Source organism: Salvelinus sp. IW2-2015, linkage group LG13, assembly GCF_002910315.2.
Source record: "Salvelinus sp. IW2-2015 linkage group LG13, ASM291031v2, whole genome shotgun sequence".
Lineage (NCBI taxonomy): Eukaryota > Metazoa > Chordata > Actinopteri > Salmoniformes > Salmonidae > Salvelinus > Salvelinus sp. IW2-2015.
The window spans coordinates 875,316-902,735 of NC_036853.1; the positions used below are offsets into that span (position 1 = coordinate 875,316).

Here is a 27,420-nt window from a genome sequence, read left to right on the forward strand (position 1 = left end):
TCCTCCTCTTCTTGCTCCTCCTCCTCTTCTTGCGCCTCCTCCTCTTCTTCTTGCGCCTCCTCTTCTTCTTGCGCCTCCTCTTCTTCTTGCGCCTCCTCTTCTTCTTCTTGCGCCTCCTCCTCCTCCTCACAGCGGGCTTTGCTTCTTTCTTCAATAAGTGTGTCAATGAGATCACAGTTGTGTGTCCCATGAAATGTGTATGTCCCATGTATGTGAGACCTTCTAAGGCTTAGCTTACATGACTCTTGTATGTTTTTTATATAATACATGCAACATTTCTGTTATGTCTAAYGTTACCACCTCTATAATTCAGACATTACAAGAATCTTCTCAGTGTATTTGTTGCCGTATGTATTWGTTCCAGGTAGAACATACAAGAATCTAGTTAAATTCTTCTGTGTCTTTTCGGTGGATGGCGCAGTCAGAGTAAACAGAGTTAATCGCATTTTAACGTAATAGATTTAGCCAGTGGGTAACTTATGGAATAGACAACGCCTGGAATGCGGTTTTAACCAATCAGCATTCAGGAATAGACCAACCCGTTGTATAAATCCACAATAATAAGATGACATATATACAAAATAATAGCATACTGCTATTATTATTGAGTAATTTGTTCGATGTGTCTCTAATTTCCCTCCCCCTGACGAGGTGGTGGGGGAATATTTTACAACAGGGCTGAGTTCTGCAGGGTAGAACATTGTGGAACGTTCAGTTAAAATGATRTACAATAAACATTACTCTTTGACATGTAGAATGGGCTTAATGTCAGGTCTATTCATAACATTTCTCACTGCAACCTTCCACAGAGTTTGCCTATTGAACGTGGCCCAGGAAAGAATCAGGTCAATGAACTAAGGGGAAACACAGGTGTGGCATGTCTGCCTTCAACATCAGCAGACACTATTTATAGAGCTGTAGTTTGTTTCGGGTGAGTCAAAGATTGCACAGTAAAGATAACTCAAGGGAAATGTAGTTTCACAGTAACACCAACTCAAGGGAAATGTAATTTCACAGTAATACCAGCGAGGTAAGCAGAAAGAGGATGCGGAGGGAGGAGCAATAGAAGTTGTGAAAGTGGGATTATTATGAAATAGCAGCTCTCTCTTTGTCCTCACAATGTTGTGTCATGGTCATCTCATTCTTGCTCTGTACTAGCTGGTCCAGACTGAGGTCTCCCACTCTCTGCACCTCAACAATGGAGGCCTTGTCACGGCACCTCCAGCACCCAGTCCTGCCTCTCCACTGCAGATACACATGCTCGTTAGTATTCTCTGTAGTGGAATGTCCAAACAGGTTTACAAACAGTCTTATCACTGTCCTTGGCCCTCCAGGAGACTGAAACTTCCTACCGTCAAATGGTCACACCACAGAGATGCCTGTTGTTACTGTAGCGCGAGGGCAGAGGACAGGTGACTCAAAAGTAATTGTGAAATTACAAACAAGGTAGAATAGGATATAGCGCCTATGTGTTACTCCATTATGAAACGTGGATCGAAATATGTCGAGGTCTGGGCAAGACTAGGACGRACAGAGTGGTTGAACTAGCAACCTATGAAATGAGGAAATAATTCAACCACAGCAGCCTTAAAAATGTTAACTAAATGAAGGTCACATGTTCACAGCCTTGAACTATTTTGGTGCTCTGTTGTTTGTGTAACCTTGCTTTCTTTTGTTCCCCTTCTAACAAAAGGGGAACAAATTAAGCTCCCAATTAACAATGCATTCCAGGTTTCTACAGGGTCAGTTGGCTAGGAAGAATGATGTGCTCCACATAGTGAGGGACTGCTGAGTCCCAAATGGCAGAATGGGGAATTATGTKGAACAGTCAGCGATGGACTTGATTGTCTCTCCGGCTGAGTCACTGTAATTGTCTGACAAGTGGAGTGAGTCAGTGAGGAAGAAGGTGACACACACACACTGGACTGTTTGGGTGGAGTTTCCCTGGGGAGTGGGGGTGGTGCCCCCGACCTGTTTGGTAGGGTTATATCCACATGGGTGGGGAGACTCTTGACGTTTGTCCATGATGTCATATCTAGGTTCCTGAAACCTTTTTGTAGTATTAGAGGACTGAGAGCTCGGGGAAGTGACAGGAGAAGATATATCAACACATCAGAGAATAGAATGGGCTAATTTACCGTAAGGTGTGTTGTAAAATCCCTTGTCATCTATTTCCTCGTGTGTGTCATAGGAAGCACTTGAACAGTAAATATCTGCCTTCAAATGGAAATCCCAGACTATGAAATGCACACCAAGTCCAAAATGGGTTCTTACCAGGAAAAATTTTAAACATTAACCAAAAACATTCTAATTTTAAACTGTCATTGATGACAATAAATGCTGTAGTAAATCTTTAGAACAACACACAAGAATTCTATGTCATGAAAAACAACATGTATGAAAACAAGTATGCCAMAACATTTACGATAACTCTGTGACATTTCACAAGAATTAGCCTACAAATTGTCATCATGGTAACCTTTCATATAATCAACAACTACAAAACTGTYCCAAAAGCTCCCCTCTATGAAATGAACAAAGGTGTCTTGCTGTAGTAATTCTTTCTGACACCACTGAAGAATTCCACARTCACCATGGTAAGCCTTTATGACAGCAGAAACCATTTCCAAATGTGACATGGTAAGTTTACACACCTCTATGACACCAGCAGAACGCGCCAAACTTGATTTGCTAACCCTTGATGACCCATGGGCTCCCGAGTGGCGCAGCGGTCTAAGGCACTGCATCTCAGTGCTAGAGGCGTCACTACAGACCCTYGTTAAATTCCAGSCTGTATAACAACCGGCCGTGWTTGGGAGACCAATAGGGCGGCGCACAATTGGCCCAGCGTTGTCCGGGTTAGGGTTTGGCTGGGGTAGGCCRTCATTGTAAATAAAAATGTGTTCTTAAAACTGACTTGCCTAGTTAAATAAAGGTTAAAAAAAAAATAATTACACAAGAATTCTCATATTTATGACAGTGGTAAAGGAATGCCTATGTGTCACCATGGTATCCATGTTGTGACATTGGAAAAGGAATCCTTTAYTCTCAGTATAATGACCCATTTTGACCAACAATAGAATCACTAGCATTTACTGAAGTCAAGGTTGAAGATGTCAAACTAAGRCAATGGAATTCTAACCTTGTCATCTTCATCCTAGACTTCAGTGACCCTTCATCACAAACAGTAAAACATATAAACAGCAGTGATTGAGAGAATGATTGACTAAGAGGTATAGATACTCTATGTATTACTGTGTGTGCGGCTCACCTTGTCCAAAATGAACTTGTTCAAGTAGGGCATGTAGCCCTGAGTGGAGACAGGGCCTTCGTCGTCATGTTTGAAGTGCTCTTCAAGGGCCACCGGGTCATGGGGGATCCTCATCACAGTGCACAAGTTATGCGAGAGCACCTGCAAAGACGAAAATCCCTCTTCTTATCAGGACTTCACAGTTCACACAGAGCCGATAGTTATATTAAATGCAGCAACAACKCCCAAACAGCATATATTTCTACTTAATGAAGGCGTTGAACACATCAGTCACTGGAAAGGTTTCTAGTCAACTACACCAGCGGTTCCGAAACTTTTTCACTTGGAGGCCCCCCTTCCAGCTTTTGGGAAACATCAGACATTACAAGATGTAATTGTGCCCCCCCCCCCTCCCCCTTTATTTCTATGGGCACAAGCACTGTTCAAGACACAATGCTCACACCCCTCTTGTTGGCAGAGAGAAAAAGTGCAGGTTTAAAGCCTATTTCCTGCTATTCTATACCTTTTGTCACAGGGTGCAAAGTACATTTTGCAGTTTTAAAGCAAATTTTCTTGCAATTCTATACATTTTGCCATGTCTCATTTGTATTCTTGTGATATTTGAGTGACTTGAACATCTACTACAAAATCTATGGGCTAAAAAACCTAGCTAAAAACGTTAGCTGGCTGACATGGGCTAGTTGATCTGGACATTTCTGACTAGTTATAAATAGCTCTAAAATATGCAATGACTGACATGACAAGAKAAAAACTGATGATGCACGACCCAATTTCGAAATTGCACCTATGTGACTTTACCCTGAATGRTTTCAGCACTATGGTACTGATAAGTGCCTTCTCACGAAACTAGACCACAAACAAGCCATAAACAAGCTAAACACACAACTCAGCAAATATGCTGTTTAAATGTAAGGCTACTTAGACAAACACTTAACATTGATGAAGTGGATTATGAAGTAAACACGGTAGGCTATAGACTTAGAGCCAGCAAAAGCGTCATCTCAACAATTTATTAGTCTAATGGTTTAAAATAAACAAAATATTCCGACAATCAGTAAACGTCCACAGGTGTGCCATAACAAGAAGTTCCCTTTAACCATCCACAAGTAGTTTACATAAACCATTAACGTCTGACATGCACCGTGTCTGTGCTGTAGTAATATAAAGGCAGACAATGATTTGGGCTAAAATGACATAATTCCATATGCATCCTCGGCTATTAAGCAGTATCCATCCAAAATCAGATGGCCTTCACTTTGATGGCAACCGTTTTTGGACGCTCAAAAAAGTTTCTGCGTGTCATTTTTTAATAATTGAGGGAACGACGTGCCTCGGGTTTGTTTGACAAACACACTATCTAGGTAAATATAATTCCATACCTTTAACTGTGACTTGGACACTTTCCCACTTTTGTCCAGGTCCAGCGCTGTGAACGCATGCCATATTGGCTTTAAAAGTTCGTCTCGTAGTGCCATTGAGCTTGCTGCTTGCTTGACTAAAAGTAGCTCGTGTAGCGTTTTTCTCATACTAGGATACAATGAGACAGTCACGTGACAAGCTGCCAGACGCTTGTCAGCACCTAGGGAACGCACATTTTAGTTCTGCATTTCCTCATGGCATCTAGTCAAAATGCACTTAGTAGATTATTCACATTGAGAACTGAATTGGTTACAACGTGYCAGGTGTGCGATAAGGGGGTAATACAGAGTCATGTAGGGCCTTATGTAATATGCGACATGAATTTGAAGACCTGCATGAATTTGATAAGAATTTATTCAAAGATAATGTACAGGCTATAACAGAGTTAGAAACGGAGAACCTACAGAACAATGATTTATTTAATGCTACATAGGCAGGGTTGAAGCATGAAGTTGGAGGCTGTACACCTGTTTAATTTTAGCTAAGAAAGCACTTTCTTTAACCAGGTTTGATAGACACCATTTTCTTACATGTATTGCATGATCCATTAAAAAAAATATTTATATATATATTGTGGATACTTTAAACAAAAAAATTATGTTATGGTCCACAATTATAGTCCAACAAATATGAYAATGGGTGCAATGATTTAAAACTACCCCAATGGGAAAATGAAAAATCCATTATCCCCGTAGAACACAGACATGAATAGCAGCGGGTTATGTGGCAAGTTCCCCGTTGCTTCCAAAGTGCTCTTAAAAGCATTGTCTGACAGACCCTCGGATGCCTGGAATCAGGCAATAAGGTGYGCACATTTGTGGCCTGGTACGTTCACACACTGAGGGCTTCTCTGTGTCCCTCTCCATCAAAGAGCAAGGCTTTTAAGGAAGTGCATGGAGTACAGTGGAGAGCCTCTGCAATCTACTTAGACTTGTGGCTGACAAAAACAAATCAGAAAAAAAAAKGTACAGTAACTACCTTAAGGAATGCTTGGTCTCTGTCAAGAGATGTCCACTACCAGAATTACTGGTCAAATATTTGACAAGTCAGTACTAATTGAGTATGGCAATGTCTAGTCTCAGTCTTGATCGAGTCTGACAAGAAAGGTTCACCCACAGCACTGATTTCGACAGTGAAAAGTCTCTCCTGTGACCAGTGGAAATGGGGTCCATTTTCAGCACTCGTACCCAACAGAATACGTAGCTAGTCAGATTCCCTAGGTATCAGTTTTCCAGTCCATGTTCCAACATCATTGAAGGGGGGGGGGGGGTCTGCATTTCAGTAAATGGTCAGGCTCATTGAGCGGTTCATCTTCTTGCCGATGAGTCTGGAGGTTTTGGGGTTGGGCTGGACAGTGGAGCGGGTCAGGACTCTGTCCGTGGACAGAACCTTCTCCTCAGCAGCAGCTTTGGCAATCTGGGCCAACTTCAGCTCCCTGGGGAAAGCAATGAAGAACAGTTAGACCAACCCTGAAAGAAACATTGCACCATGAGACAAACAGATGATGAAACCGAAAATCCATACCGTGAATCTCTCATTTACAAGCCCCACCTTTTCTACGTCTTCAATGTCACTTAGCCGTCAATTAATCAATTTATGTCACACTATGGGTAGGTTGGCTCATTAGTTGTACAATGTGCCAGCATGGAGAAATTGGTATACCCATGTAAAAGCATGAGCAACAACTAGCCAACCACTGCCTTTAGTGTTGACAAAAACAGCCTGGGGGGGTGTATGCTACATCAGATCCTTGTTTCACTTGGTGTCAGTGCCATTCTGTACTTACTTCTGGAGCAGTGCATTCTTGAACTTCTCTGCGTTGAGTTCCACACGGAGCTGGTCAGCACTCATTCTAGCTGCGGTCAACAGCACCGGGTGCTTGATGAGGTCAGAGGTGGACGGCCGCCTGGTGGGGTCAGGGTGGATCATCAGCTGCAGAGGAGGGGGAGAAAAATAATAAAGTTATCTCCTGAAAACTAGCAACTGTAAATAGCCTAACACCAGCCATTTGATGTTTGAGAGCACAATTCAAATGAACAGTATATATTTCAATATCACATAGCTTTATCAGTTTGTCCTATAACAGGACAGTGAACATCACTGAATAGCAGTGGCATAGAATCATATATTTCCCAACTGTACTGTTATCTGGTTATAAGGACAATTCTCAAATGCCCTTCTAGCCAATTAGAAACTAGTATTCAACAATGCTGTGGTATAAGCAAAGGTCTAGGGTCAAGAGGAAAACGACTGCTTTTAGAAAACCTTCTTAAATTAACCGGTCACAATTCAAAAGAAACGCTTATAGTAACATCAAGTTCTTACCTTGAGTAGACTCAAGAATTCCTGAGAGAGCACTTGTGGGATGGGTGGCAGTTTTCCCTGACGGATTTCGTGCCACTTATCCCCATTGGTGGGTAGAGGCTCTGCCCCCGAGGCACTGATAACAGTCAGGGCCAGGGCAAAGATGTCCGCCTTCGTCAAGTTACTGTAGTCCTGAAAGAAAAGTTTAACGTGATTAGGAACGTTGTAAAGAATCATTTGAATTACCCTGGATTTCCAAATAATAATAATTTAGCTGGGGCGAGGCAAATTTCTAATGGAGAGAAAACTCACCTCTTGGAGGACTTCATTTGCCAGGAACCTGCTATCGCCTTCTTCAACTTGAGGATTGTTCACCCTTGTCACATGGCCAAGGTCACCTATTTTGTATACCACACTGGTTGCCAGTCCATCCTTTTCGTCCTCCTCTTCATCACACGCGTCTACACTGCACACTGTCTTGCGTGAGATAAAAATATTGCCTGAAAGAGAGACAAYACACAAATTCATTGTTGTCAATGACTAAGTAAAAACAAAAACACTTCAAACAAATTGCATTGAATTAGGGATGTGAATCAAGATGTCCTCCTGTTAAAAACTAAGCTGAAATGTTCAAAAAGTTCAAAAAGAACTGTGCTGGTTTCTCTTCTCTCCACTGTTAACTAAACATCCAATTCATTATTACAAATCCCATCTAACATTAAAGTTCATGCTTTTCAACCTCTGTGGTACTTACTAGGCTTGATGTCCATGTGGACCAGCGAGGATGAGTGGATGTACTTGAGGCCGCGAGTCACCTGCAGCAGCAGGTCCTTCAGCTCCAGCTCTGATAGGAAGCCGAGCCGCCGATAGTTCTCGGCCGTGACATCTGAGAGGGTGCCGCCGTTGCAGTATTCGTTCTGGATGAGCATATGGTCATCCTCTGCCCAGGCGGAGTAGTAGCGAACCACGTGGGGGTGCTGGCCCAGCACAGCATGGGCATACACCTCCCGAAGGGCRTTCTGCCTATGGGTGGAACACAAGATATAGTTCGATTAGGCATTTCTTCAAGTTTGTTAAGTGTGGTTGGGATAACTAACATTATTTATTATTTCAAGGACCATTAGAGAATAGATATAAAATAGTATTCCCAAGTCTGGTTGGAATACATGGTGACAGCAACAAAGGGAGGATGTCAGAATGGCTTCAGCAAGAGTACCCATGCACAATATATACTGAACAAAAATATAAACTCAACACCTGTTGGTCCCATGAGCTGAAATAAAAGATCCCAGAAATGTTTCATGAGCACAAAAAGCTTATGACTCTCAAATTTTGAGCAAAAATGTGCCAAGATAATCCATCCACCTGACAGGGGTGGCATATCAAGAAGCTGATTAACTTCTTATGGCTGGGGGGCAGTATTGAGTAGCTTGGATGAATAAGGTGCACAGAGTAAACTGCCTGCTACTCAGTCCCAGAAGCTAAGATATGCATATTATTWGTAGATTTGGATAGAAAACACTCTGAAGTTTCTAAAATTGTTTGAATGATGTCTGTGTATAACAGAACTTATATGGCAGGCAAAAACCTGAGAAATTCCAACCAGGAAGTGGGAGATCTGAGGTTTGTAGGTTGGCCTATCCAATATACAGTGTCTATGGGGTCATATTGCACTTCCTAAGGCTTCCACTAGATGTCAACAGTCTTTAGAACCTTGTTTCAGGCTTCTACTGTGAAGGGGGAGCGAATAAGAGCTGTTTGAGTCAGGTGTCTGGCAGAATGCCATGAGCTCAGTCAGGCGCGCGCCCGYGAGTTAGCTGCGTTCCTTTTCCTTTCTAAAGACAAAGGAATTGTCCGGTTGGAATATTATTGAAGATTTATGTTAAAATCATCCTAAAGATTGATTCTATACTTCATTTGACATGTTTCTATGAACTGTAATAACTTTTTTGACTTTGTCTGGACTAAGTGCCYGCGCCTCTTGAATTTGGATTYGTGAACTAAACACTCGAACAAAAAGGAGGTATTTGGACATAAATKGACTTTATCGAACAAAACAAACATTTATTGTGGAACTGGGATTCCTGGGAGTGCATTCCGATGCAGATCAAAGGTAAGTGAACATTTATAACGCTATTTCCGACTTCTGTTGACTCCACAACATGGCAGGTATCTGTATGGCTTGTTTTGGTCTCTGAGCGCTGTACTCAGATTATTGCATGGTGTGCTTTTTCCRTGAAGCTTTTTTGAAATCTGACACAACGGTTGCATTAAGGATAAGTATATCTTTMATTCCATGTATAACACTTGTATTTTCATCAACATTTATAATGAGTATTTCTGTAAATTGATGTGGCTYGCTGCAAAATCACYGGATGTTTTGTAAGCAAAACATTACTGAACATAATGCGCCAATGTAAACTGAGATTTTTGGATACAAATATGAACTTTATCGAACAAAACATGCATGTATTGTGTAACATGAAGTCCTATGAGTGTCATCTGATGAAGATCAAACGTTAGTGATTCATTTTCTCTATTTCTGCTTTTTGTGACTCCTCTCTTTGACTGGAAAAATGGCTGTATTTCTGTGACTTGGCACTGACCTAACACAATCGCATGGTATGCTTTCGTTGTAAAGCCTTTTCGAAATCAGWCACTGTGGTAAGATTAACAAGTTTATCTTTAAAATGGTGTATAATACTTGTATGTTTGAGGAATTTTTATTATGAGCTTTCTGTCGTTTGAATTTGGCGCCCTGCACTTTCACTGGTTGTTGTCAAATCGATCCCGTTAACGGGATTTCATCCATAAGTTAAACAGCATGATCATTACACAGGTGCACCTTGTGATGGGGACAAAAGGCCACTAAAATGTGCAGTTTTATCACAATACAATGCCACAGATGTCTCACGTTGAGGGGGCTGACTCACAGGAATGTTCAACARAGCTGTTGCAAGAGCATTGAATGTTCATTTCTCTCCCAAAAGCCACCTCCAATTATKTTTTCCAGAATTTTGCAGTACGTCCAACCGGCCTCACAACCGCAGACCACGTGTAACCATGCCAGGACCACCAAATTCGTCTTCTYCACCTGCGGGATTGTCTGAGGAGCGCGTGGGGGGGGTGCTGGGCCTGGCTCCACAGTAGGTGGATCAGTATATTTAGAGCGTGCTCCTGTTTCACAGATAGGAACTCCAACTTACTCATCCACAGAGCCTGCCAGGGGCTTCTTTGAGCGCTTGATAGCATAGATGCAGCCGTCCAGTCTTTTGACACACTTGAAGACGGCCCCATACTCCCCGCAGCCGATCTTCTCCAGCTGGTGGAACTCAGAGGCGTACCTGGACTTCATGTTACTCTCCATCAAGGTGATTCTCTGAGAATGGAGAGGAGGTTTAATAGAAAATCACAATAGTCTAATGTTATTTGGATTATGTTATCATTATGTTATCCATCTAACTGGATATGTGTAGGTTGAGAGCTTTGCTGAATAACATGCCTGCGAATGAACCAAGTTCATCGCAATGCTATAAAGAAATCAGGATGGTTAGAAAATAACTACCTTTGGCGGAGGAATGATTTCTTCGGTTTCAGCGTCACTCGCCTCCATGTTCTCACCACAGGAGCTGAATGAAACGAGACAAAGAGTTTGTTAGCATACATTCCAACCACCAGAGGGCAGCACTGAGGCCTTCACGCACACATGGCAGAGTTCATTAGTGACCATGACGGGTCTTGGTTTCCTGCCAGACTTTTGCCTTACTGATGCTTAGTCAACGGATTTAACGAATCCAGCTAGCAATAACAATGGGTTACAATCTGTGTGTACCGACATATGGACACATCCAGGTATCAAATGAAAGGACAAAAACATAAGTGATCAAATGTTGTCTGTTGAAATTGGACTAAGTTCAACTGTTTTAGATAGTATTAGACTAACTTATTTGGCAAAAATAAAGACAGGATAAATGAGTGACATACTCATTCCAGTGTGCCCTCTTTCTGTTGTTCTTCTGTTGAGTGGTAGACTGGATGAGAAGGGCTTCCGGGGTGAAGGGGTTGATGTTGACCAAAGGGGTCTGGCTTCTCCTACTGTCTGGACCAGACTTTCCTGTGGAATCCACATTCCTGAAGAGAGCCACTCTCCTACTTGAGGACACTGAGCTGGCAGTTCTGGCTTTGTTCAGCAAACTCTGTGAATGAAAATATTCAAGACATGTTGAGACACTTAGAGAGCAAACTATTATGATAAAGTGAAATACCCTTAATAAACTGAAATATCAMATATATAACTAATGGAGTAAAGTTGAAGTGAAATTTAAGTGAAAATGTATACAGATATGCCTATCAATGCAAAATACTGATGTYGACAAGGATTCCAGAGCAGATAACRGAGGCATGTCCAGCCATGAAAAATCCTTGACTTCGAATCAATGACTCAATTTGCAAGGCGGACTGCTGGGTTATATAATTGTATAGCACTACTGAAAATAGGTCATTGGGTGGTTACTATTATTCAACAAAAGCTACCTTTAAAAAGTAAAGTTTCAATGAGTCACTAGGTAATGCTGCCAGCCTTTTGTACAGTATTACAAAAATGCCATACATCATTACTACGTCAAATGTTAACTAAGTAGGCTACATTGCATTAACTATGTTGTCAAAACAATATTAGCCAATTGTTGGTATGTTACAGCTTGCAGGTTTTCTGGATCAAATGGTCAAACCTTTGGTGTGTGTGGAGTATCAAAAAGGCGAAGTTTTCTGAAGGTTTTGTGTGGAGGTGTATCGGGGCAGTCTGGAATAGGTGAGCTCGAGCCTTCCCCGTCGTCCTGAATGTATGACCGCTCCGGTGAATTGCCGTACACCCGAGGGCTTTTCCGTGGTGACCGGGACCCCTTCGTGAAAATAACGCTACTGGGGGMCTGAAGGTGAGACGGAGAACCGAATCCCTCTTCGTCCCATAGTTCCACATCACCACGTTCCCCAGTCCGATTCAGAGGGCTGCTGTGTTCGAGTCGTTTATTGACACTGTCCCGTAGCTCATGCATTGGAGAGTCCAGTTCTGTAAAGCCCGATTCTGCACCTGTGCTGTTGTTTCCGTCCTCAATCGGGTCATCCTCTTCATCGCTCGGTGCAAACTGTAACTTCTGACGTATTGGTCCGGCGTTTGGCGATGAACTTCCATGCCGACGACGGCAACTGTAACTCTGCATTTTCATTTAAAACCAGGCTATCGCTTTTTTTTTTTAAAGTGGCTGTTTATAGCTAAAGGTGTAACGTTAACCAACTGTTAGCTAACTAATCCGCGTAATTACTATGCAACTACTGTAGTATGTATATATCACCGTAAAATAAATTTATGTAGCTTGTAATATCAAGTCAGTCGGCTAGCCACGCAGCAAAGTTGACGCTGCTACCTAGCAAACGAGAAGTATGGCAAAAAGTCAAACTTCCTCCGAAATCTCCCTTACGTTCAGCGAACACTTTCTCTTGTTGACGGGTCGCAAAATGTAACATACATCTCAAGCAAGTTTATGTTCATCTGATAAATTTGCTCCGAAGATGTGTCGCTAGCTATACAGTTAGCTAACCAGCTACACGCCCCTGCCGTGGTCACTCCTACTAGCTACAGCCAAGTTAGCTTAGGTACCGGAAAATGGCTGTGGCGCACTGCAACCCCTTGTCCAGAACCCAGCGCGAATAGAAAAACATAAAATCCGTCGGGGTACCTAAAAAAAATTATCCGAAAAACTCGCAATAAAATGACTTGGTTATCTTAAAACGTTACAAACTAGAAAAGTGTATTTTCACAACAAATCATTAGCTAGCTATGTTTACATACATTGATCTAACGAAACTCAGAGCATCCGTATCAAGCGCATGGTGAAGGGCTTCCCGCGACCGTTGGTCAGATGATCTACTCCTCAGCCAATTGGAGCGAACCATGCGCGTTTAAAAGATAGGCGTTCCAGTAGGTGCTACGTCATTTACATTCTCTTTTATGAAACGTCAATTTGGCGCGAATAATCATCTTTCATCAAGTTCCTAGCGAAGCAATCAAATTAAAAACCCGCTTAACAAGTATTTTTCAAGGCCGAAGTTTTTTAAAAATAATTTCTGAAATGAATTAAGTTTAATACCAGGCCATTATGAACTGATCGTAGACATACAATTGTCCATATACATATGGATCTGCATGCAATAGGCTATTAGCATGAATAATCATACATTATTGGAACTGATCTACCTTTCAAGTTTTATATGACCCATGTTTGGCATTAAAGATGGCATTTTTCAGTTTAGATATAGCTCTGCATCTTAATKTAATATTCTCATACACACCTTGTTGCCATAGGCTTTCAAGCATTAATTTCAATAAATCAGCAAGCTAAAATATTATAGATCATAAAAATATATATTATATATATATTTTTATGATCCGTCTCAAGATTGTGTCCACAACATTTAACTAATTGTGGTAGTTCTATGCATGTCTCAATACAACCGTAAGGTAATGGGACTACGGGGTTCATGATGTTCGGTCTTTCTGTTCCCCAAACAAACTTTATGTACACAGTATATTGTGTGATCAATCTTTTTATTACATTAAAAAAAAATGAGTTAGCTGTACATTGCAGTTGCACAATAGAAATAATCCTGTCCTCACCAATGGCTGAAGGAGCACATTAAATCCACATAGGACTCCAGTTATCAAAACATATATATATATATATATATATACATACACACACACCATTATTGTAGAATCTAGAAAATAGTTTAGACACAATTTATTTTTTGCTATTAGTTAATTGTGGAGTTAATCGTCCAATCCGGTGGTCTCGCCTTGCTGTATTCGCGACGCTATTCTGATGGCTTCTTCCAATGATGGTTGATCACTGAGCTAAAAACAACAAAAAACACCATATGTTATTACAAATGAAATTATAACTTATATTTAGCACAAGTTGAATCCATTAATCTCCCTACCACTCAAACCCACTACCATCTCCTCATCAGTATTATTGCTCTTTTGTGTGATTAACGACTTTGACAGGGTGTTATACCACAGAAGGATTAGAGAGTGTTTGCATTTTTATTAGCATGACAAGAGGGCAGATCGAAGCAATCAATGGGTTAACAAGCCAGGAAATGTATCTGCCCACTTTGGCTATTACAGAACTCCCTCATGCAGAACAATGGCTTGCAAATTTAACACCTTGTAGCACTGAAGTGATATTAGTCCTAGGGAGCTTTGAGCTTCTGAATGATTAACTGTTATTGACTTACTGGCTACATGATTTYAGTCTAATTTCTCACAACAAATGTTTATTATTATTAACCTAACAGGTGTTTTATATAAAAACAAACATTTGTGTGACAAAGTTTACTGTTGCAATTCATTTAGTTTACTACATATCAATGTTGACATTTTATTCAATGACCCAAAACAGATACTGGGTAGAGCCTGGAGGGTACAAGTGGAAAGAAACACTTCGCCAGGGGGACTGGCTTCCTTCTGTACCTTGTGATAAGATTCAGAATGTAGTAAATCATGTCAATTCTAGGTGTTTCCTGGAGTAGCAGGAAATACATGTCCCAAATGGCACACTTYACCCCTCATATGTTGCACTACTTTTGACCAGAGCCCTGCTAAAAGAAGTGCACTATATAGTGAACAGGGTGCCATTTGGGACACATCCTGGTAAGCAACAAGCCACTCTGTGGGATCAGCCTACGCAGTAGTGGGCCACAGGGCTAGAGGCAGCTGTCCACTGGACCTCGATTGCATAGAAACCACAGTCCACACATCATGTGACTATAGGCCTCCTTTCAGTAAGACAGTTAGGTCAGCACCAGAAATGGAGAGTGGCCACCACAACCCTTGGCACACAGCTCCTGCTAAACCCCAATCCAACCCCACCTACCCATCAAGTTCACCTGAGCGTTTAAACAGCAAAACACAGAGGTTGGGTGGGGAGGGATTAGCCAATGGCAAATAGCTCAGGTTTAATCTTTGCTGATTACTCTGTTTGTTCTGAAACTCATGTGAGTATCATCAACGGCAGAAATATCAGTTCAATGTGTTCTCATCCGGCAAAACTACAGGGAACAGTCAAACAGAACACATAATTCAAGACGGATACTGAATGAATAGAGCAGGCGATGTCCCCTTTTCCACATGGAATCTCCTCTCTCTCTCATATATATATATATATATATATATATATTCAATTTCTACCTGCAACATCAGGTAATGTGAGAACCAAAGAATTGTATAACTAACCCAAGATAACTACAGGCTGTGGTCTTCCAATGGAAGCAAATTAATAATTGTGGGCAGAGCCAAGCTAGAGAGATTCTATTGGTGAGTTCTAGCATGTACATGTATATATCCATTACGTAACACCTATTCTGAAGTCCACACAGTGCAATTACTCAATTCCCCCTTGTACTCAAACTAATCATTTKTATTTATTTTTTTACTTTGTCAAAAGGTAAAGACTAATTTTTTTTAAAACTTTGTCCACTCTAACAGATTGTAGTTTTGGGAACAGAACACTGTATTGAGATCAAATGTTTAATGGATGAGAAMATTTGCAGAATGTCAGCCAAAATCCATCTCGCTCAATTTTCTCCCTTCGCCGGCCACTGGGCTTCCCATCGTCACCATATTGGTAGTGAGTGGAAATGCCAATCGTATGCTTCAGGTTTATACATCCTGTGAAACATCTGTGGTGTTGCCTTCCATCTCCCAAACCAAGTAGCTAGGTAACATGTTCACCAAGGCTGTGTTTACACAGCCATCTGAAGAACCCAATTCAGGTTATATTCTGACTGACACTCAGTTTTACATGTGACCTATATTCGATTTGCGTATTCACACTGATGTAGCCTCTCAAACTGAGCAAAGATGCAACGCTAATTTCCTGTCACTGCTCCTTTAAATTTTGTGGTGGTTGTCATGGTAACAGCAGGTCATGTGAAAAATATATATATATGCATCCAGACTGAGGTCACATTTGAAGCATCAGAATTGTATCAGGATTGAGATTCAAATACAAATGTATGTACACAGGCAGCCCAATTCTGATCTTTTTCCACTAATTGGTYTTTTGACCAATCAGATAAGCTCTTTTGCCAATAATTGGCCAAAGGTTCAGAATTGGGCTTCCTGTGTAAACGCAGCCTAAAGATCAGATTCTATGTTGTTTTTTCCATTTACACATTGGGGAAAATATCAGATAGACCTAGGTATCAGATTTGCCAATACACTAGAATTGGGGTAACTGTGTMAACGCAGCCTAACTAACATCCATAGGCTGCTCATTATGGCATACCTGTACAGCGATGTGAGTGCCATTGGAAGTAGCCAATAGGGTAACCGGGTGAGGGCTTGAAGACACCACCTGGTGCTCCTGTTCCTGGATAAAATCCACCTCCTCCACTGTCTGGAACATGGTCATATCTGGGGTCATAATTTGCACCTGCAGAGGACAGAAATAAYGTTTGAAATAGAGAATACAGAGTATAAAATATAGAATTCAAAAATCAAGGACAGAAAGACTTTGCTCCGAAGTGGGATTGATTAGGCCTGGAAACATTTTGTCCCTTAAAATCAAAATAAATCCTGTATTTTGTGTGTTTATTATTGTAAATATTRTAGATTACATGTAATTGTGCTGTAGTATGTTTTGTTGTTGGTCACTCATGTTTTGAAAATATAAAATAACGTTTGAAATAAAAAAATTAATAAAAAAATCCCACATGTATTGGGAGTGTGTGGAATCTTTATTTTCTTTTTGCTGAAGGTATACTTGGTTCACCAACATCTACCCAGAAAAAAATCTTAGGTACATATATTTCTGTCTTTTCCTAGTACATAGAATGGACATTGGCAGTAGTGCAGATGGGCAGCAACCCAGAATATATTATTTAAAAAAGAACACACCCAACTTTACGTTAAAAAAATKATAACTAAACATTCTTTAATAATTGATAGATACCTGTCCCTCTGTGCCATCCGCTGTCACCATGGTGACAGAATGATGCCCTTGTGACATCAGCTCATGGGCTGGGATGGTGATGGTGGTACCTTCTTGTGTTACCATGGTAATTGTACCGCCCATCGCTTGCAAATCCGCCTCGGAGATACTGACCTGAAGTATAACAACATCAGCTCGTTTTCTAACTACTCCAACCGTCACAACAGTCACTCATCAACATACATGTACGAATGGTGTTTCTTCATTTCCTCTATAAAAGAGTTCTTGAAGAACAGTTCCTGTTACGCACCCCAGCAATGCATTATTTAAGTTTAAAGATCATTCTTTACAGCGAAAAGACATGAAAWGCAAAGAATAATATAAAATCCATACATATGCAAGGGAGAGAAGGTGAGCCAATAGTAGGGGAAACACTGATGTGTGACATGGATGCTTACCTGCTGTGTTGTTCCATCCTGTGTGACTAGAGACACTTGGTGCTGTTGCCCTAGAACCTCTGGGGTCCCCACAGACACCTGTTCCGACAAGGAGTCCTCCACCTCCACTACAGATGTGTAGGTGACCTCGGGATCATCAATGGCATCTGAATCAGACAGGGAAAACAGGGTCAAGCTTTGAAAACCACAGAATAAAYGAATAAGGTCAGGTTTAACGTGTTGATGACAGGTCATCTGAGATTGAATGAGGGCCAATGAAAGTCATCTCCGTATCCAAGCAATCACTGCAATTTGTCAGTATTCAACATAATTTAAGAACTCAATGATTTCATCATTCGCCATTCCTTTAGAAATAGAGGTAAACTGCTATTCTGTCTACTAWACGTCACAGCTGAGTATAGAGTGCAGTATTACTTTTCCCTCTCGTTTATGTGCACAGGCGTACACACAAACACTGACCTGTGGGTTGCTCAAAGTAGGCCTGCTGCTCCTCTTCGATGGGCTCCGTGTCGTTGTGCGCTGTGCGCTTGTGCATGGCCAGGGTGGAGATCTGTTTGTAGGTCTTCCCACAGTAGTTGCAGTTGTAGGGCTTGCAGGGCGTGTGGACCACATGGTGCTTGTACAGGCTGGAGTACTCCGTGAATCGCTTATCACACCCTGGCACGGTGCACACGTAAGGTTTCTCTCCTGGACACATGGACAGGTACAACACATTTATTTCTTTGCCCAATGATAACACTCAGTCAAGGTATATTGTGATTGCTTCAAAAAAAGAACATGACATTTTGGTCCAAAAAGCCTCCATCAGACAGCTCCTTCCTATATGGCCATGTAAATAACATGTAAAGAAGAAGTCTAGTATTTTGGTACATGCCTGTATGAATCCTCATGTGGTTCTTGTAGTTGGTGGCGCTGGCGAAGGATCGCCCGCAGCTGGGCTCAGCGCAGTAGTACGGCCGCTCTCCGGTGTGCGTGCGGATGTGAACCTTGCGGATGTTGGAGGTAGTGAACGACCGTCCGCAGCCCTCAACAGGACATTTGAATGGCTTCTCTCCTGAAAACAACACAAGGCAGGACAAATGAGAGTAAGACTACGTCTCAGAATGTACCTTCGACATAATGGGGGTTCGAGAGTGAGAAACCTGAGATCTATCAATGGCCTATATTGAAAATAGCAACCTGACCCCAACACAAGGCAGAGGAGACCATGACAAAGAAAACTCAATAGGTGGAAGAATAAGTGGAACCCATCCTCTTCCTTGTACCAGTGCGTTTCTACCGGGAGTGTATTGTACCAGTGCGTTTCTACCGGGAGTGTATTGTACCAGTGCATTTCTACCAGGAGTGTATTGTACCAGTGCGTTTCTACCGGGAGTGTATTGTACCAGTGCATTTCTACCGGGAGTGTATTGTACCAGTGCATTTTACGCGGGAGTTGTATTGTACCAGTGCATTCTACCGGGAGTGTATTGTACCAGTGCGTTTCTACGGAGTGTATTGTACCAGTGCGTTTCTACCGGGAGTGTATTGTACCAGTGCGTTTCTACCGGGAGTGTATTGTACCAGTGCATTTCTACCGGGGTGTATTGTACCAGTGCATTTCTACCGGGAGTGTATTGTATCAGTGCGTTTCTACCGGGAGTGTATTGTACCAGTGCATTTCTACCGGAGTGTATTGTACCCGTGCGATTTCTACCAGGAGTGTATTGTACCAGTGCGTTTCTACCGGAGGTATGTACCAGTCGTTTCTACCGGGAGTGTATTGTACCTGTGCATTTCTACCAGGAGTGTATTGTACCAGTGCGTTTCTACCGGGAGTGTATTGTACCAGTGCGTTTCTACCGGGAGTGTATTGTACCAGTGCGTTTCTACCGGGAGTGTATTGTACCTGTGCATTTCTACCGGGAGTGTATTGTACCTGTGCATTTCTACCAGGAGTGTATTGTACCTGTGCATTTCTACCAGGAGTGTATTGTACCTGTGTGTGTCCGTGTGTGCTTCTGTAGGTCTCCGGATGTTTTGAAAGACTTCTGGCAGTTGATCTCCTGGCAGCGGTAAGGCTTTTCCCCGGTGTGTGTACGCGAGTGACTCTTCAGCCCATACCCTGAAGAGGACCAAACAAGGTGCCAAACAACTTTAGTCTAGAGACAATTTAAACACAAAGAAGAAATCAGCAAGGTTGTATGACCCATGAGAAGAGTTAAAGCCCTCACAGTAGCTTGCTACCTGTAGCAAACTTCTTCCCACAGCCAATGTGGTCACAGATATATGGCTTATCTCCAGTGTGGCATCTCTCGTGTACCTGTGGGAAACACAAACAAAGCTATATTACAGCAACAGTAAAAACAAACTACACACACACACAAAATACTCTAGCTTTTATTAGAAGTAAGAAGAACAAAGTATAAAACTGTCATTAGACAAAATATTTGACATAGAGAGGAGAATGGTATTGAGACAAACAAACACAGGGCCTTGCCTTTAGATGGTGAGCAGTGGTGAAGAGTTTCCCACAGCCCTCGTGGTCACAGTGGAAGGACTTCTCCCCTACGTGTGAAACCCTTCCTGTCCTACCCTCTTGACCCTGGAGAACAATCTGAAGAGAAGAGGAGACATTAGGTCCTCATGACAAACCAGGGTCTTGTTCATTAGCCACCAAACGGAAGAGACCGTACTAAAACACAGAGGATCTACCTGGACTTGTGGAGTAAGATACATACCTTTTTGTTCTCCATTGCAAAATGTTTTTAAAAGTTCTTTGTTGCGTGCCAGTTTAGGGTTAAAACAAAAATGGGAAACATCTGTGTGCGAGGGTTGAAAAACCCTGCTCTAATGAACATTATCCAGCAGAGTGACAGTACCTGCATGTGGATGCCATTATCAGWCTCCTCTCGGCCGAACAGCCCACTCTCTAAATTCTCCACCTGGCGAACAAGCAAATTAAATGCATCATCATATAGTGCTTCTGAATGAGACTCTCTTCACAGCAATACTGCAGCACATAACCTTGAGTCCTCAAACTCTACTCTGGACCACGAAGCCAGTTCCACTGACTTAGACCTGGGATACCAGGTGCGTGCAATTAATTATCAGGTAGAAACAGAAAACCAGCAGACTCTGGACCTCGTAGGGTAGAGTTGGGTACCCCTGCCCTATAGTAACATGGAACATTCTCCACTCCAACCCAGCTTTAAAGTGTGCAGAAATAAGGGAAGGAAACAAATACTTTCTCAACCCAGTCTTTTCATGACCATGTTGCAGAGCAAATCAGAGGTGACATGTTTAGTATCCATGTCTATATGAATAAATCTATACTTCCCTCTATGGCTCTGGGTTTAGATATCACACTACCTTGGTGGTGTACTGCTCCAGCACACTGATGGTCTCAGGGTCTATGCCCCCGTCTGTCTGCAGGTCGGAGATGGTGCCGTCGGCCTGAATGGCCAGGATGGTGTTGGACTGTGGCATGTGCACCGTGTGCTGGATGTACGCCGTGCTGCCGTCCTCCAACTGCACCGCCTGTAAGCTACTCTGTTCATATGTCTCTGAGGAGGTATCAGGAGAAAGGTTAAACGTGACCAATGTGATGACCAATGTGGCCCCTAGTCACTACTCCTCTAGGTATTCTTGTACACCCGAGATTGAATTTGAGGCAAAWAATATCACATGGCCTAACAAAGATAAAGGTGGCACTTCTATCCTATTRCTAATGATAAATAATTATACCTAAACCTAATGCCAATCCAAGAGATGAAAGAGACCAGACAGAATCTGGCCTACTTCCTTGATGAACAACATTTACCTTTGGGTGCATGAATGTAGGCTGTTGTTCCATCTTCTAGCTGGACAGCCTGTCCATCTTCAAGTTGCAAACTGTCTCCTCCTAAAAAATAAACATGCAATACACATGGTAGTCTCTAGAAATGCATTATACACAAACGTCTGTCACCGAAACAAAACAAAAAAACAAAGACGTTATCCAGGTTATGCCTGAGAAACACAGGTCAAAATCAAATGTTTATTTTCACATGCTTCGTAAATAACAGGTGTAGACTAACAGTGAAATGGTTACTCACGGGCCCTTCCCAACAATGCAGGTAAAAGTACATGTAAGAGTCTGGTTCATATCCTTTACCTGATTTTGGCATGGACATATGCTGGACGTATGCAGCAGACCCATCCTCCAGTTGGATGACCTGTCCGTCCATTAGCTGTCCATCTGAAAAGGAAACTACTCCTCTCAATTAGAYTGAACTCTAATCAGAGCTGTCACTGAGCCACAACATACTTGTCTCAGAAGCCCCTGCTAAGCACAGATCTAGGATTAGCKTACTCCCTTCCCTTAACCATAGAGGATAAGACCTTGCATTTGTACGTAGAGAAAACATGAGGCAAATGTGGACATTTTTGCTTTTCTCTCACCTCACTGATAATGACATGAGAGAGTGATGCACGCTTACCTTTGGGGTCATGCTGTATGTATGCTGTGGAGCCGTCGGCAAGGGTTACCGCCTGTAGACTCACTGTGTCCATATGATCGCCGTCTATATAGGATCATAACAGTCAGTATCAACGTACTCAACTAAGAGCTGGTCGAGACACGATAACAATTGTGGTGGTGCACTTTTTCTATTAGGCAGTATGTACTTTAATTAGGTCCCACGTTGACTTCTAAAACCCATCTACATATGTTGATATAGTGTAATGACAGTGTTGATACACATAGTAGTTATACTGTGGTAATATGAAAGCTATTTGCCTAACCCAGTCTTGGGATATAAACAAAGTACCAAGCTTGCTGTAGTATTTTACTCTGAACTGTAATACACACATCTAATTCTATTCTCTGACCACTTCCCATTAGTAATTGGATGACCCTTTGACCTCCCCTGTGTTGGGTTAGGACCCCGAGGGAGCTCACCTGCCAAGGTCACTGCCTCGGCCAGACAGAGGGTCAYCTGCTGGCCGTCTGCATCCTGGAACTCTGCCATCCCCTGGGAGTCACGGTTTATCTGAGMCAAGAGCATGTCTCAACCTAGTCAAACAAAACAGGACAAAAAAAATACATGATTCAAGAGGTTGTCTCTGGTTCTGAATTTAGAGAAATGAATTTGAAAACTTAAAATCTGAGAAGTTGAATACATGAAACTTTGGTCAATTTGAAATTATAGTTTTGTAAACTTGATACACAGATAAAAAATGTAAATATCTAGCATGTTGAAACTGAATATAAATATTGAATTTGGATTTACAATTAAATTGAATTTTAAAACAATACAATGCTCAATTCAGTTTCAAATCATGAAATACAAGTTTAATTTAATAATTAAATTTGTGCATAAAAGGGGCCTCACAATCACATCACTGTATTTTTTTTTTGCATTCAAAATGCCTTATTTAAAAATGCAGTTGTGTTCATTGTCCGTAGCTAATGCCTGCCCATACCATAACCCCAACATGGAGCACTACGTTCAGCAAACCGCTCGCCCACACAACGCCACACACGTGGTCTGCGGTTGTGAGGCTGGTCAGACGCACTTCCAAATTCTCTAAAACAACATTGGAGGCGGCTTATGGTAGAGAAATTAAAAATGTTGTATTTGATACATTAGGATCCCCATTAGCCGACTCCAATGATCCCCATTAGGATCTCCATTAGCCGACTCCAATGACAACAAAAAATTACACTCTAAAAGACTTTACAATTTACATACATTGAAAAACATGTATGTGTGCATCTATCAGTTACACATACATGTCAGTACATAGACACAACAAGTAGRTCACATGGGGGAAAGGCATTGTGCCGTGAGGAGTTGCTTTAKTTGTTTTTTGAAACCAGGTTTGCTGTTCCCTTGCACTGTATAAGATGGGAGTTTCTTGCACTAATTGTATTTATGTAACTAGGCAAGTCAGTTAAGAACAAATTCTTATTTTCAATAACGGCCTAGGAACAGTGGGTTAACTGCCTTGTTCAGGGGCAGAACGACAGATTTGTACCTTGTCAGCTGGGGCAATGCCAGCCCAATGCTCTAACCACTAGGCTACCCTGCCGCCCCATAATGGCTCTGTATAATACTTACTGTACGTTTCCTTGAATTTGTTCTGTGAAAAGACCCCTGGTGGCATGTCTGGTGGGGTGTGTATGTCAGTGCTGTGTGTAAGTTGACTACGCAAACAATTTGGAATTTCCAGCACATTAATGTTTCTTATAAAACGAGAAGTGACGCAGTCTTTCGTCAACTCTTACCCAAGAGAGACTGGCATGCATAGTTTTAATATTAGCGCTCTGATTACAATGTAGAGCAAGACGTGTGGCTCTGTTCTGGGCCAGCTGCAGCATAACTAGGTCTTTCTTCGCAGCACTTGACCATATGACTGGACAATAATTAAGATACAAATAAAGCCTGCAGGACTTGCTTTGTGGAGTGTGGTGTCAAAAAAAGCTGAGCCTTTCCCCGTCTTTACAACCATTGAATCTATATGTTTTGACAATGACAGTTTACAATCTTAGGTAACGCCAAGTAATTTAGTCTCCTCAACGTGTTCAACAGCCACACCGTTCATCACCAGATTCATCTAAGTTCTAGAACTTAAGGAATGACTTGTACCAAAAATAATGCCCTTAGTAGAGATGTTCAAGACCAGTTTATTACTGGCACTAACATTAAATTCTCTGGCAACAGCTCTGGTGGACATTCCTGCAGACATCTGTGGCATTGTGTTGTGACAAAACTGCACATTTTAAAGAGTGGTCTCACTAACAGGGATATAAACAAATTTGTGCACAGAATGAGAGAGAAGCTTTTTGTGCGTATGTAAAAGTTCTGTGATCTTCTATTTCAGCTACTGAAACATGGGACCRACACTTTACATGTTGCGTTTATATTTTTGTTCAGTGTACTATGTGCTAGATGCCTTGCTTAAGATTGATGATTTAAAAAAATGATSCACTGGGGCTGATATGCTGGATCCATTTTTGCTGCAGCTCTCTGCCACCCCGATTGCTGAATCATTAACCCATATTTTCAACCCAACGATTRTATCTKGTACTATCCCYAAGGTTTGGAAGGCGGCCCATGTACTCCCCTTCAAAAGGTGGTGACCCTTGTGACCTAAATAATTATTAAATCACTCTGCTCCTAAAATGTTCTTGCTTAGGTAAAATATTTGAATCTTTGATTAATTCTCAGCGAAGATCTTTCCTATTTTGAAATGTAAATCAGTCTGCATCCCTAGTTATAAATGTGGTTAACTGTACAGATAAAAGGCAACATTKACAAGTCAATGACAAGGACAGCACAAAGGCTTTTCATACTGTTGATCACACACTGCAAATTCAAAGGCAGTCCTAAAMTTGGCCTAGACCAGGCTGCATGTAAATGGTTTCAAAATGACTTGACAGATACACAATGAGGTCTAACTATCGATGGTGTTAAATCAGGTTTCCTGGATATTACAAAAGRTGTCCCACTGGTGTCGATTCTGGGTCCTGTGCTTTTTACTGCTTAAATAACAATATCGACTTGTCTGTAAAAAATAACCTGCACTTGTATGCCGATGATACTGTTGTGTATGCTATTGCCCCCACAGGTGACCAGGCTCTATAGTCTGCCCTCATTGTATTACAGAAAAACTTTATAGACCTRAAAATAGTACTGAATGCAGGTAAAACTAAGTATATGTTCTCTAGAGCACATAAAAATAACTATGATGATTTAAGCTTATGTACTTTGGATGGTGTCCATATTGATCGTGTCCCTGCTTAGAAATATCTGGACATATGGATAGATGAAATGCTGTCTTTTAAAAATAATATTGATGAGTTAGTTAAGAAGTTGAGAATAAAAATGGGCTTCTTCTATAGAAATAGGTCCTGCCTCTCGCTAAATATTAGAAAGCAGATTATTCAGTCAACATTCCTTATCGGTCCTAGACTGTGAATGTGTTTGTTTTTTTATGACAGTGTTTTTCTTTCTGCTTGCATTTGTATTTACATTGTGTGTATTTTCTGCTATTCAGGGCTCATCTGTAAAAGAGACCTTGGTCACAGTATGACTCCCTGRTAAAATAAAAGGTTAAATAAAATACAAAAAAATATCTAGGGCGAAAAGATGTAGCGACAGCCATTGACACTGTATACACAAAATATGACGATGCCTTTAAGTTATGCAACGMCACGCACATTTAAGTTACATTCCAAACAGTCCCTTCACAAGTCAGAATGTTGCATACACTTCATTTGAACTTACTCTACCAATTATCCATGTTGTTGGTCCTTCACTTGGTTGACATTTTAGACAAAATATCCCCAGGGAAGTGTTATTTACCCAACTTCAAAACGCTGGTCTCGGTGTGTGGCAATAAAGATGTGTTTGCTTGTGACCAAAGGCATGTGCACAAGATGGAAGCAGGTGTTTACATGGTTTTGCACATGTACCAGGTGATATCAAGTTCAACGGCAGTATCGGTGTTATGATACTGATGATTTYTCACCACAGATGGAACTTTAGTTTCTACCGTTGTAGTTAGATGGAGCAGGCCTACCGCTCTATCTAGTGGTCTTATCAGGGACAACAGTTGTTGACAACTGTAGCATGGTAGCTAAGCCTAACCCTTTATGTTAATTTAATTCACCTAACCTACTGCGTTAGTTCTCCTAAACTGCCAAGTTAATTATTTTAACCTATTATGTAAACAACCCCTCTCTGGCAATAAATTATCAGTATCCTGAGTGGCGCAGTGGTCTAAGGCACTGTATCTCAGTGCAAGAGGCGTCACTACAGTCCCTGGTTCGAATCTAGGCTGTATCACATCCAGCCGTGATTGGGAGTTCCATAGGGCGGTGCACAATTGGCCCAGCGTCATCCGGGTTTCGCTGTCATTGCAAATCAGAATTTGCTCTTAACTGACTTACCTAGTTAAATAAAGATTAAATATAAAAAATGAATTAATCAACACACCAGTGATCTAAAAAGTCAGGTAAGCAATACTTCACTGTGGATGTGTCTCAAAGACCAACCACACATACAACCTATAACAGAGTAAGTGCACATTTTATTTTATTCAGCATTCTGGCTTGTAAAGAAAACGTAGACGACTTTGAATTGCTATGTATATTAAGTATTGGTATACAAGTTTGATTTATTAGGCAACATACACTAACTTTATTTGGTAAGATGACTTGCAAGACAGACGCGTTGTTACAAATGTTGCAACTTCTAAACTGGCACGTGCCAGAGCAGGAGAACTAGGAACGTTTTTCCCAACCAGTACTAGGACCACTGAGGGTGTTTGGCCTATCCACAGCGGGTACTTCGACATGAGTCCATAGGCCTACTGGTAAAAATGCACATGAGGGAATACTCCGGGCAGAGAAATTMAGTTGGTGGTACAGTAACCTTAAAACGTTGGGAACAACTGAGTTAGAAGACTGCACACGAGTTAACGATACATAATTGCTAACCGCAATTCCTCAAGTGATAGCCTAGCCTAAATTTGTTGAATTGGAGTTTCCCCAATAGGCTACATTGACTGTTACACAGCAAGCAGTGTAGCCTAACAATAATTCGTCGTTTCATAGCAACACTATAGTGGGTTACACACGTAGCTGATAATACACTTAGGCAACAAGACAATCTATTGGCTAGCTAATTAATGTTAAGAATGATTGTTCTTTGACATTCAATTTTATTGTAAAGCAGGTTTCTCCCGTCCCTCATTTACAGTCCCTGTTGTAGTTCTTCTCAGAGATGGCTGTGGGAATAATGCACACTGGGTAAAAACCAATTTATATACTAACCTCCGCAATTTTCCAACAATCCCTCCGTTCGACCACCATGCATCAGTGCAGGAAACGTTATGAGAGYATTTGCACCCGGGAACATGTATAAAGAAAAGCCGTTGCAACAAAGACCAACCCCAATTGAATTACCACCATTCTATTGGTTGTCTAAAACTTAATGGTGGTCTTCCC

The 27,420-nt window shown here is 41.6% G+C and overlaps 2 protein-coding genes and 1 pseudogene across 2 annotated transcripts; all 3 read right to left on the minus strand.

Annotated features, from left to right (window-relative positions):
- The window catches only part of LOC111971959 (switch-associated protein 70-like), a 33,480-nt pseudogene extending 28,556 nt beyond the window's left edge, over positions 1–4,924 (minus strand).
- Positions 4,925–5,026: 102 nt separating this feature from the next.
- On the minus strand, positions 5,027–12,918 carry LOC111971924 (wee1-like protein kinase 1-A). The gene is made up of 9 exons (XM_023998713.2): positions 11,725–12,918; positions 10,979–11,190; positions 10,560–10,623; positions 10,201–10,373; positions 7,749–8,017; positions 7,307–7,494; positions 7,016–7,186; positions 6,477–6,622; positions 5,027–6,125 (listed from the first exon to the last, which is right to left on the minus strand). Exons 1-9 carry the CDS (start codon positions 12,217–12,219, stop codon positions 5,969–5,971), a joined length of 1,875 nt encoding a protein of 624 aa, XP_023854481.1. The 5' UTR covers positions 12,220–12,918; the 3' UTR covers positions 5,027–5,968.
- A 661-nt stretch (positions 12,919–13,579) lies between these two features.
- znf143b (zinc finger protein 143b) lies at positions 13,580–27,326 on the minus strand. The gene is made up of 16 exons (XM_023998712.2): positions 27,247–27,326; positions 22,366–22,479; positions 21,905–21,988; positions 21,580–21,675; positions 21,247–21,327; positions 20,796–20,989; positions 20,306–20,368; positions 19,924–20,040; positions 19,671–19,746; positions 19,423–19,548; positions 18,319–18,498; positions 17,904–18,131; positions 17,445–17,590; positions 17,008–17,160; positions 16,342–16,488; positions 13,580–13,904 (listed from the first exon to the last, which is right to left on the minus strand). The coding sequence occupies exons 2-16, from the start codon at positions 22,469–22,471 to the stop codon at positions 13,821–13,823; spliced, it is 1,881 nt and encodes a 626-aa protein (XP_023854480.1). The 5' UTR covers positions 22,472–22,479; positions 27,247–27,326; the 3' UTR covers positions 13,580–13,820.
- Positions 27,327–27,420: the final 94 nt, after the last annotated feature.